Raw genomic sequence first — 12,565 nt, 5'->3', positions numbered from 1 at the left:
TCTGTTTAGTGTTTAAGGAATTACTTACTGTTAGTTAATAAACAGTTGTTGAAAAGTAACATTGTAGAGTGTCTCATCCCCAAACTGTGTTTCTGAGTTGTTTTGACTCTGGAGTTCCACTGTCATGCGGGTTCTCGTGTTTGGGAGGTTTTCCTGGTGACAAAATATTTGCAGACAGAATCTGTCGCAATTTGGTTTTTCTGGTTCTGGAAATAAATAAAAAAAACTCTCAGTTTGTTCTCTTAATGTATTTCTGCAGCGATTGTGTTGCATCCCAGGGACATTAGGTAACTATCTTACAGTGAAACATCCTTCAGATGGACAGTGACAGGCAACTTATAAACATGCAGATTTTACAAAGCAAACAGATATAAATCAAATCTCATTTTACTACATACATGCACATCATATGATGTAAGTGTATAAGTAAAACGGTGTAAAGGTTTCAGTAACTCTGATTATATTCTCCAATGATGTCCTACTCCTCGGGTAGGATCGCACCAACTTACCTGTCCAATATGGCGGCGTTTTTAACGTGTGAATCCATTAGTTTTCCAACTTCCGTTACATACTGGCAGATGGCCTTTTATGCTAACGGTATTTTGCTTCTAAAAGTTGAGCCCGTGATGGGTATGATAGTTTATAAGAGTTAATAAAATGATAACAATAATTATCATTTTAACTGGAAGCAGTAACGAGTGAAACCACTGCTCTGTTTTCCCTCACAACCCCCCCCCCCCCCCCCCCACCCCACCCCCCCTTTCACTAGTCACGGGTAGGCGGAGCCAGGTAGGGCGGCTGGGAAGAAGGCGGTGGGGGAGTTTGTTGTTGTTTTGGTCTATCGGAGGTTTACTGGCTGCTTCCGCCCCAGTAGAGGCTCTTATCCAGGGGAATCAGAACCGCCAGACCCGCTGAGGAACCGGAACCTTTGAGACCCGCAGCGTCGAGCGGAACCAGCCCGGAAACGGCCACCATGAAGTGGATGTTCAAAGAGGATCACTCCCTGGGTGAGAAGCATTGAAACCCGGAGAAAGGAGCTGCCTCTGGCTCTGTGATCAGGCTTCAGGAGCCAAACATGGCTGAAGGACAGGGAGGCTTGAAGGTTCGAACCAGTAAATTAGCTGGTGACCGGTGCGATAGATTAACTGGGAGAAAACCATCACAGACGTTTGAAGAACTACTCCTGCTGTTGTTTATCATCTGTTGTTGTGAAGCAGACAGTATAGACTCACAGTAAAAAGTAAATCAAATAGTACTCACCTGCCAGAAACTTTAAAAATGTGAATGATTTAAAGTTGTTCTGCATGCAAACGATAAAATGAGGCGTCTGCAGACAAACAGCAGGGAATAAGATATGACAGCTGGCTGAATAAAACACATCATGGCAGGGTCACACATGAGAAACATCAGCAATTGCATTTTAAAGAACTGCAACCCTGATTTGAGGAGCAGCATCCCAGGTGATGGAGGCCCTCCAGTTTAATCTGTGGGACTCGCAGGCTTTCACATGCTGCCGACTCCTGATGCGTTTATTTCATCCCCAAACTTCAATTTCTCCCTAATATTTCACATCCTGCACCGACAGACGCGTGTTGATAGATCTTAGTCCAGGATCAATTAGCACATTTATTCTGACCTGATTGTTTACTCTTGCTGCATTTTCATCAGGCAACCAAGCATCCACCTAACCTTTCCAAACAGCTGTGCTGAGGACCCCGTTTGTTACTAATTAATCTAGTTTATTGTTTCCTGATTTCTTATCTGCCTTTTTCTACATGTACAAATATCATCCAGTCCCACGCGTGATAAACACATCATAGCTGCTAACTCTGGGATTTACATTCCAAATAAAAACTAACCTTTCCTCATTAGCAGGTTGGTAATTCAGATCATTTTATTATCTGAAATGTTCCTAAATAAATCATTTTTAATGGTCTGAGACCTGGAAATGACATCCAGACTGAACATAATAGAAATACAAATAAAGGCTTTTCTCTCCTGAAATCAGAGACCTGATACAGTTCATCACACAGGACAGGGTTATGGTGTCTCTGAGACAAAAACACTGAAACAAAAACCTTTGAAGAGACTGAGATCTGTGTCCAAAGAGAAAAATGAAGGAGAATCTATGGAATCTAAAAACAAGAAAATAACTTTTTATCACAATCTGAAGAATAAAGGTGGGAAGGAAGGATGAGGAGCTCAGCTGTTCTGTTTGCTGCCTTCTGAATGATCAGATTCTACCAGGAATTTATATTCAGGGATTTGCACAGAGGGCAGAACTGATCCTCCAAGGCTTCCTTAGATATGTCAGGTTGAGTTTTGCAGTTTTGTTACGTTAGGAATGTTTTTCATCAGGCATCGACACATCTGCGGTGCGCATAGATCCTAAGCAGTTGATCTATCACAGCGGCCCACCAGGCGCCCTTCCTGTTATTCCATTGGAGCTGACACCTGTCACTCACTCTCTGATTGTTCAGAGAAATCAGCTCCTGGTGCAGAAATCATTGCTCTGCTCTCTCCTTCTAATCTATAAGCTAATCTGAACTTTATGCCTGTTTGGAAGGAGGAGTGTACGTAGATTATAGAAAATCGATCATTCAGAGGTCTGTGTTGGTCCATCTCAGCAGCAGAGAACCTGTGAAAATCTGTGCTCTTCTCCTGCAGAACATCGATGCTTAGAGTCCACCAAAATCCGCAGCAAGTACCCGGACCGGGTCCCGGTGAGTGAACGCTGCGCCACATTAGGCTGCTGTCCAGCATCCTTGTGTCTGTAACATGAATCCATGCGGCTCTGGCAGGTGATCGTGGAGAAGGTGTCCGGCTCTCAGATCGTAGACATTGACAAGAGGAAGTACCTGGTCCCGTCTGACATCACGGTGGCTCAGTTCATGTGGATCATCAGGAAACGGATCGCGCTGCCGTCAGAGAAGGCCATCTTCCTGTTCGTGGACAAGACCGTGCCGCAGTCCAGGTCAGCTTCCTGTTTCCCCCTGCAGGGCAGCTTTACTGAGCTCACCTGGTGCGTTTATCCTGCGAGACTTGCAGGTCTTTAGTTGTTAGCTAGCTGCCATCTGATCCACCAATCATAAGCCTGGATTCTTCTCCCACACATTACTAGAACACATAAACCTTTGCAGCACCAATGAACCAGAATTCCTGAGGAAGATGGCCGCCTCGCATCTTACTACAGGAAGTATTCACACCTATTAGAGACGGTGTCTCCTTCAGGCACAAAATGCAGATATTTTATTGGCTTTAATGTGATGATTGACATAAAGCTCTACATCGGTGCTAGAGGGTTCGTGGGAGTTCGCCCAACCAGTCCACGTGTGTTCTGTGGATCGGGAGAAGGCTTTTGACCCCTCATGGTGCCCTGTGGGGGGTGCTCCGGGACTGTGGGGTCCGGGTCCCTCTATTAAGGGCTGTCTGCTCTCTGTTTGACCGCAGCAGGAGCTTGGTTTGCATTGCCAGCAATGAATGGATGGATGGATGGACGATGAATGGATGGATGATGGATGGATGGATGATGGATGGATGGATGATGAATGGATGGATGGATGGACGATGAATGGATGGATGATGGATGGATGGATCCATCCATTCATCATCCATCCATCCATTCATCATCCATCCATCATCCATCCATCCATCCATCCATCATCCATCCATCATTCCATTCATCATCCATCCATCATCCATCCATTCATCATCCATTCATCACCCATCCATTCATCATCCATCCATCCATTCATCATCCATCCATCCATTTATCACCCATCCATCCATTCATCAATCATCCATCCATCATCCATCCATCCATTCATCATCCATCCATCCATTCATCATCCATCATCCATCCATCCATTCATCAATCATCCATCCATCATCCATCCATCCATTCATCATCCATCCATCCATTCATCATCCATCATCCATCCATTCATCATCCATCCATTCATCATCCATTCATCATCCATCCATCCATCATCCATCCATCTATTCATCATCCATCCATCCATTCATCAATCATCCATCCATTCATCATCCATCCATTCATCATCCATCCATTCATCATCCATCCATCCATCATCCATCCATTCATCATCCATCCATTCATCATCCATCCATCCATCAATCCATCATCCATCCAACCATTCATCATCCATCCATCCATCCATCATGCAACCATCCATTCATCCATTCAACCGTCCATCATCCAAGATAGAAAATCAATCTGACTGGATGATCTGGTGAACTGTAAAGTGCCTTGAGATGACATCAGAGATGGGAAATGTGGAGTCAACAAGTCATCTCCATGTCATGTATTTAATCTACCCAGTCAATTAACCAGGTGAGTCCAATCTGCACAGGTCGATTCACGGTGAAGATTGGACTCACCTGCTTCAGTTGGTGGGTAGAACAAATACATGACATGAAGATGACTTGTTGACTCCACATTGCCCATCTCTGGATGACATGATGTGAATTGGAGCTCTAGAAATTAACTAAACTGAATTCTCTGATTAATGTAGACCTACATGTTGGTCAGGTCTATGGTCAGTCCATTGTCTCTCTATCATCTATTCATCCATTCATCATCCATCCATCCATCCACCCATTCAGCCATTCATCATCCATCCATTCATCATCCATCCATCCATCCACCCATTCAGCCATTCATCATCCATCCATTCATCATCCATCCATCCATCCATCCATCCATCCACCCATTCAGCCATCCATTCATCATCCATCTATTCATCATCCATCCATCATCTATCCATCCATCCTTTCATCATCCATCCATCCATTCATCATCCATCCATCCATCATCCAACCATCCATTCATCGTCCATCCATCCATTCATCGTCCATCCATCCATCCATCCATCATCCATCCATCATCCATCCCTCCATTCATCATCCATCCATCCATTCATCATCCATCCATCCATCCATTCATCATCCACCCATTCATCATCCATCCATCCATTCATCATCCACCCATTCATCATCCATCCATCCATTCATCATCCATCCATCATCCATCCATTCATCATCCATCCATTCATCATCCATCCATTCATCATCCATGCATTCATCATCCATCCATCCATCATCCATCCATCCATTCATCATCCATCCATCCATTCATCATCCATCCATCCATCATGCAACCATCCATTCATCCATTCAACCGTCCATCATCCAAGATAGAAAATCAATCTGACTGGATGATCTGGTGAACTGTAAAGTGCCTTGAGATGACATCAGAGATGGGAAATGTGGAGTCAACAAGTCAGTCCAATCTGCACAGGTCGATCACGGTGAAGATTGGACTCACCTGCTTCAGTTGGTGGGTAGAACAAATACATGACATGGAGATGACTTGTTGACTCCACATTGCCCATCTCTGGATGACATGATGTGAATTGGAGCTCTAGAAATTAACTAAACTGAATTCTCTGATTAATGTAGACCTACATGTTGGTCAGGTCTATGGTCAGTCCATTGTCTCTCTATGTTCAGATGATGGACTGAAGAAAGCTCTGGGAGATGTGCAGGAGCCTAACCCTGCTTTAAACTGGCTTTTATTTCGGGGTATCAGAGTAGAGGGCCTGAACAGAAATGCATCTTTAGGTTTGGAGCAGGTTCTGGGTGATAACTGCGACCTTCTCCTGTTTCAGCATCACCATGGGGCAGTTGTACGACAACGAGAAGGACCAGGACGGCTTTTTATACGTGGCATACAGCGGAGAGAACACCTTCGGCTCTTAGGGACCCGTCTCCGCCCTGCTGGCTCTTAGGGACCCGTCTCCGCCCTGCTGGCTCTTAGGGACCCGTCTCCGCCCTGTCGGCTGTGATCCAATTGGATGAGACTGTCAGCGATGGTCCTCCACCTTCCTGCAGATTTACGTTCCAAGTGTGACTTTTCCAGGAACTTTGGTTTCATGTTTTTTCGTGATTTTAGAAGGACCCAGTTTGATTCTTCTTCTTGCTTTTTTAAATTAAGTCTGTGAATGAGTTTATTTGAATGCTTTTGTTTTTCTTTGAAGACAATATTTTATTTTAATCTAAAGAAATGTAATTTAATAATCTGAGGGTGAGGTAGCTGGATGACCTAACCAATAAAAGATGGAAAACAAGCCAGATCTAATGTGTTTTATTAAGGACTTTAGTTTAAATGTACATCAACAGAATCAATCACCTCTGTCAGCATCAAACCCTAAAATGTTTTTAAAGCACTCTCCCTGCTGACTCAGAGACAGAGGCAAAAAAGCTCCAGCTGTGACTAGAAGAGTTCATCAGGACTTGGAAGCAGAGTCGTAGTTTAACACACCTCTCTGCAGCTTCTCTACTGTTACTAATAAATTAGCAAATATTCCCAAAGGAGTAAATTATGATAATCTAATTAAAATTAAGATAACTTCAATTGGGGAAAAGTTAAAACGATTAAATATGGTCTGTATAACATAAGATCTCTTTCCTCTAAAAGTCTGCTAGTTAATGACTTGATTTGTGATAATCACATTGACTTATGTTGCCTTACAGAAACCTGGCTGCAGCAAGAGGATTATGTGAGCATAAATGAGGCAACTCCTTCAAGCTATTTAAATTTTCACATCCCCAGAAGTTCTGGGCGAGGAGGCGGAGTAGCAACAATCTTCCAGTCTGACTTACTGATTACTCCCAAAACAGTTAATACCTACAACTCTTTTAAACAATTAACCCTTAATTTCCCTGATCCAAATTTCAAGGCAAGAAAACCTTTTTGTAACTTTGTATCGTCCACCAGGTCCTTACTCTGAATTTTTAGATGAGTTTTCATGAGTTCCTTTCTGATTTGGTATTAAAAACTGACAGGGTCGTCATAGTGGGAGATTTTAAAATTCCTGCTGACATTGAAGGCGATAGCTTAAGAGCAGCCTTTAATGCTATCTTAGACACTATTGGCTTTGTTCAAAATGTGAATAGTCCCACTCATTCTCATCTTCATACTTTGGATCTTGTGCTGACATACAGCATAGAATGTGAAGAAATAACAGTATTTCCTCACAACCCTGTCCTCTCTGACCACTTTCTAATAACCTTCAGGATTACTTTAACAGAGTTCTGCTCCCCCAAAAGAAGGTTACATTTTAGTAGATCTTTATCAGATAGTGCAGTTATAAATTTTAAAGAATCTGCTTAACTTTCTCTCTCCTCTGTGTCGCTGAGCAGTGCTGCAGAGGGCAAAAGCTTAGCTTATTCCCCTTCACAGGTTGATGATTTTGTTGATGCGGTTGCTAGTTCTATAACTTAATTTCGGGGCATCTATGGTTTTATTTGTGGATTACATGGATTATTACAGACATCTGGTGAAAATGTCACGTCAATGGCACCTCTAAAAATAGTGGCCTGTTCCATACTTATTTCACCCGCAGTATGTTTGATTATAAACCATAGATCACGTAATCTGAGTTAAGGCAAAGAATTAATGAAGAGAATACAGAAGCAACTTAAGAGAAAGCAAGTATGCTTTGAGGAAGAGGCTGAAAAACAGGATCCAGCACAAAAATATATAAGTATAATCTTATATTTAATATATAAGTTTCAATTCAGTTTATTTCTATAGCGCTAATTCACATCATGTTGTCTCAGGTCACTTTCCAGTTCAACCAGATCATCCAGTCAGATTGATTCAAAGATTTCTATCTAAGGAAAACCAGCTGATTGCATCGACTCATTGACTCTTCAGCAATCCCTCAAACTTAAAACCTCCAGCAGAACCAGGCTCAGTGTGAGCGACCATCTGCTGAGGCCCACTGGGGTTCAAGGAGACAGAAGCAGACGTAGAGAAAGCAACTGGTCATCATCCACTGTCAGTCTGGGTTGCTGCTGCTGCTACTTTTAAACATAGCAGGCAAACCTGTGGCAAGCCGGGCGATGGGAAAGAAGGAGAAGACGATGAGAAAAAGAGAGCAGAGAAAGTGTGGACTGCTGGAAGAACTGCGGTGAACTGGTGAAAGAAAAGTGAAATGGCGTGCTCAAAGGTGACCCTGCACATTTAGAGGATGTTTGGCTCAACCTGCTGCTGTGAAGCAGGATTCTCCACCATGAACAGAATCAACAATAAATCTGGATCCAGGCTCAAAATGAGCACCTTGATATGTGCTTGAGAATGGCTTAGTCTCTGGTTAAACCCAGGTTTAAAGCCTTGCAGGGCAGCCTAAAGCCCACTGCCAACATTAAGACAGAAAAAAGAAAGAAAATAACAAACGATCAGTTCAGGGGTTTGAGAAAATATGGGAATCAGGAAATTATCTATAAACCAAACTGAACGATTGTTGTTCTCTACTTAAAAAACAATTAAGATTTTTAAATGGAAAAACTTTCTATTTTTTATATTTCTTTATTCAAAAATTCAATCTAGAATATGGATGCATAAAAGTCTAATTTTATTTCAGTGTTAAATTCTTTTTAAGCTAACAGATCATTAAAAATGTCTCCAGACCTTTACTGGTCGATGATTTACTTTATTCACACCCCGCTGATTTTTTTAATTGGTTACCCCTGACCTAGACCAGTGTTGTGATTTTATGTTGTTTTCTATTCCCAGCCAGCTGGGAATTTATGTTTCTGATACTTTAAGATGTTTATTGCCTTAACTAACAGTAATTTCTTAAACATTAAACAGAACAGTATTGGTCTTTTATTTTTAATACTTTCAATCTTGTAGCCTTGAACATCAGCTGTACTTTCTGTTTTTCATGGAACTCCACCATGGCCGGTTCTAGACAGGGGCCAACGGGGGCCAGAAATTCTACTAATTACTAATACTAATTATTCGAAAACAATAAGGTGGTAGCTTCAGTGGGATTCAGATAGGATCCCAGTTTCCATCTGATAAATGTTTTGTTTTCACAACAAATAAAAAAATTCTCTAATTTCTACAGATGAATTTAACCGTTTTTCCTGAGTTCTAATTCAAATTTTATAGAAAACAGTAGCTTTAACTTAAATTAAGTAAAAAATATGTAACATTCCTAAATTATAAATGTATATTGACTTCATAAGAAATACAAACTGAAAATAAATTTCCCTTCATGCAGCTCTCTTAATGTATTTGAATCTCTTGCCCTGATTTTTATTTCATGCTTTTCTGGGCCCCCATGAAAACACGCTGGCCCCCCTCCTGGCCCCCTGGTGCATTTGGTCTAGATCCTCCACTGTTCCTCCCCTTCACTAGATATACTTTAGTATATTCTGCTGTAAAATTAGTCCTATATTTTGGTTTTTACTGGAGGATTGAACCTCTGCCGTTTCCCAGGATGCACAGCTTTGAGTGGTAACTAGGTGACTGCCAGAGAGTAACCCAGAGAAACTTATGGGACTGATCCAATCAGCTCTCTGATCAACCAGTCGCCTGGAACGCTGCTTGATCAGAGCATCGCTTTGGACAGTTACACTGCACAGGTTTCACCAGCAACCTCCTCCCCACACCCCACTCTCTCTTGTTGTTCCTGCGCAATCACAGCAGTTCTAATCCTCACATGATGAACAAATTATTGTACTGCCTGCTCACTCTCACTCGCTTTAGAAAAACACCACCTCCCATTGTCTAAAATCCAGGATAATTTATCCGACTCGCGGGCATCTGTGAACAACTATCAATATCAGAGAGACTTGGGCTGTGTGTTAACACTCTTAACTAAGACTAGTAAAACTCAACTAAACTAAACTAACTACTATGTACAAAGAGGAAGGGGAACATGGTTGAAAACAGTTTAAGATGGATTCTGTGTTTGAAACCAAAGTTTATTTGGAAAAATCTGGGATATGATCAGCGGCAGCTGTAATTCACCAAAACTGAGTGTTCTCCTCTGGTCATCATGTCAAGATGAAATATGGACACTGGTTCCTAATGTCCAAAAACCATGATCATGGCATATGGCACAACACCATCATTAGAGAATTCTGACTTTTTTTATTAGAATGCTGACTTTGAGATGTGGGAGCACTCAGCTTCACTGACAAAGGTGTGAGATGTGAGATGTGTGGTGGAAAAGGATAGAATAAGGTGACATTTAACATCCCTGAGGGGCCCCTGGTGATGCTATTGCATTAATGGAAGAACAGAAGGTGATTAAAGCAGAGAGCTAGTTTAGTCTCTAGACAATGCTAGGGCTTGATGCCAACATGTTTGTTAGCTGTCAGAACTGAGTCAGAACTCTAAGTTTTTTTCCCACATTAAACTGGGATTTTTTTCCCAGAGCCCTGATCCTCTTCCGTAGTATGGGCATCATATCTTTCAGTTAGAATGTAATTTAATATATATATATATATATATATATATATATATATATATATATATATATATATATATATATATATATATATATATATATATATATATATATATATATATATATATATATATAAACTGTTTTCTCCCCCCTGGTGGGGTGGTATGTGTCATCCTCGGGTCCTCTACCAGAGGCCTGGGAGTTTGAGGGTTCTGTGCAGTATCTTAGCTGTTCCTAGGACTGCGCTCTTCTGGACAGAGACCTCTGATGTTTTACCTGGGATCTGCTGTAGCCACTCTCCCAGTTTGGGGGTCACAGCCCCCAGTGCTCCAATTACCACTGGCACCACTGCTGCTCTTACTTTCCACATCTTTTCTAGCTCCTCCTTCAGTCCTTGGTATTTCTCAAGCTTCTCGTGTTCTTTCTTCTTGATGTTGCTGTCGCTTGGGATTGCCACATCTATCACTACTGCCTTCTTCTGCTGTTTGTCGATCAACACGATGTCTGGTTGGTTAGCCATCACCTGTTTGTCAGTCTGGATCTTGAAGTCCCATAGGATCTTAGCTCGGTCATTCTCAACTACCTTAGGAGGTGTCTTCCATTTTGACCTTGGGACTTCCAGCCCATACTCATGGCAGATGTTCCTGTACACTATGACAGCTACCTGGTTGTGGCGTGCCATGTATGCACTTCCTGCCTGCATTTTACACCCTGCTGTTATGTGCTGTATTGTTTCAGAGGCATCTTTGCACAGTCTGCATCGGGGGTCCTGCCTGGTGTGGTAGACCCTGGCCTCTATTGATCTTGTACTGAGTGCCTGTTCTTGTGCTGCCATGATTAGTGCCTCTGTGCTGTCCTTCAGTCCAGCCTTTTCCAGCCACCGGTAGGATTTTTTGATATCAGCCACTTCTTCTATTTGTCTGTGGTATACGCCGTGCAGCGGCTTGTCCCTCCATGATGGTTCTCCTTCCTCTTTCTTGTCCTCACATTCAATTTTCTCCTGCCTGAGGTATTCACCAAGCCATTTGTCTTTGGGGGCCATCTTTGTGATGTACTCCTGGATCTTAGTTGTTTCATCCTGGACAGTGGTCTTGACACTCACTAGCCCTCGGCCTCCCTCGCTACTCTTGGTGTACAGTCTCAGAGTGCTGGATTTGGGGTGGAACCCTCCATGCATTGTGAGGAGCTTTCTCGTCTTGATGTCAGTGGCCTCTATCTCCTCCTTTGGCCAGTTTATTATACCAGCGGGGTATCTGATGACTGGTAGGGCATATGTGTTGATGGCTTGGATCTTGTTTTTCCCATTCAGCTGACTTTTCAGGACCTGCCTTACTCTTTGTAGGTATTTAGCTGTGGCAGTCTTTCTTGCCATCTCCTTGTGGTTTCCGTTAGCCTGTGGCACCCCAAGGTATTTGTAGCTGTCCTGAACATCTGTAATGTGGCCTTCTGGTAGTTCAACCCCCTCGGTTCTGATCATCGTCCCTCTCTTTGAGACCATGCGACCGCACTTGTCCAGTCCGAATGACATCCCAATGTCGTTGTTGTAGATCCTGGTAGTGTGGATCAGTGAGTCGATGTCTCGCTCACTCCTGGCATACAGCTTGATGTCATCCATGTAGAGGAGGTGACTGATGATTGTTCCACTTCGGAATTGGTATCTGTAGCCAGTCTTTGTGATGATCTGGCTGAGGGGGTTCAGGCCTATGCAGAACAGCAGCGGGGATAGTGCATCACCCTGGTATATGCCGCACTTGATGGTGACTTGTGCTATTGGCTTTGCATTGGCTTCCAGACTTGTTTTCCACAGCTTCATTGAGTTCTTGATGAAGGCTATTAGAGTCCTGTTGATCTTGTACATTTCCAGGCATTCCAGTATCCATGTATGTGGCATTGAGTCATAGGTTTTCTTATAGTCAATCCAGGCAATGCACAGATTTGTCTGCCTGGTCTTACAGTCTCGGGTGACTGCGCTATCCACTAGTAGCTGGTGTTTGGCTCCTCTGGTGTTGCTGCCTATTCCCTTCTGGGAAGGGTGCATGTATTGAGCCATGTGCCTATTCATCTTAGCCGCTATGATGCCTGACAGGAGCTTCCATGTTGTACATAGGCAAGTTTTTGGCCGGTAGTTGAATGGGGTTGTTCCCTTCTGCGGATCCTTTATGATCAGGATTGTCTGTCCTTGGGTTAACCATTCTGGGTGGGTCCCATCCATCAGCAGTTGGTTCATTTGTGCTGCGAGGCGTGCATGAAGTGCGGTTAGTGTTTTCAGCCAGTAG

The 12,565-nt window shown here is 42.9% G+C and overlaps 2 protein-coding genes across 2 annotated transcripts in view; one reads left to right on the top strand and one right to left on the bottom strand.

Annotated features, from left to right (window-relative positions):
* Positions 1–12,565, bottom strand: part of LOC119798258 (transmembrane channel-like protein 3) — a 61,379-nt gene that overhangs the window by 46,387 nt on the left and 2,427 nt on the right. The gene's annotated exons all lie outside the window — the stretch shown is intronic.
* On the top strand, positions 780–6,149 carry LOC119798260 (gamma-aminobutyric acid receptor-associated protein-like 2). Its single transcript, XM_038307629.1, has 4 exons — positions 780–1,007; positions 2,668–2,723; positions 2,802–2,974; positions 5,691–6,149. Exons 1-4 carry the CDS (start codon positions 974–976, stop codon positions 5,779–5,781), a joined length of 354 nt encoding a protein of 117 aa, XP_038163557.1. The 5' UTR covers positions 780–973; the 3' UTR covers positions 5,782–6,149.

The sequence above is a fragment of the Cyprinodon tularosa genome, unplaced genomic scaffold (genome assembly GCF_016077235.1).
Source record: "Cyprinodon tularosa strain WSP-4 unplaced genomic scaffold, ASM1607723v1 ctg616, whole genome shotgun sequence".
NCBI lineage: Eukaryota > Metazoa > Chordata > Actinopteri > Cyprinodontiformes > Cyprinodontidae > Cyprinodon > Cyprinodon tularosa.
This window is presented reverse-complemented; position numbering and strand designations above follow the sequence as displayed.

Excerpts from the sequence above, each read along its gene's own strand:
- LOC119798260 (XM_038307629.1), top strand. The coding sequence starts at position 974 with ATGAAGTGGATGTTCAAAGAGGATCACTCCCTGG. Across the intron at positions 2,724-2,801 it reads AGTACCCGGACCGGGTCCCG|GTGATCGTGGAGAAGGTGTC; the intron begins GTGAGTGAACGC and ends CGGCTCTGGCAG. Across the intron at positions 2,975-5,690 it reads AAGACCGTGCCGCAGTCCAG|CATCACCATGGGGCAGTTGT; the intron begins GTCAGCTTCCTG and ends CTCCTGTTTCAG.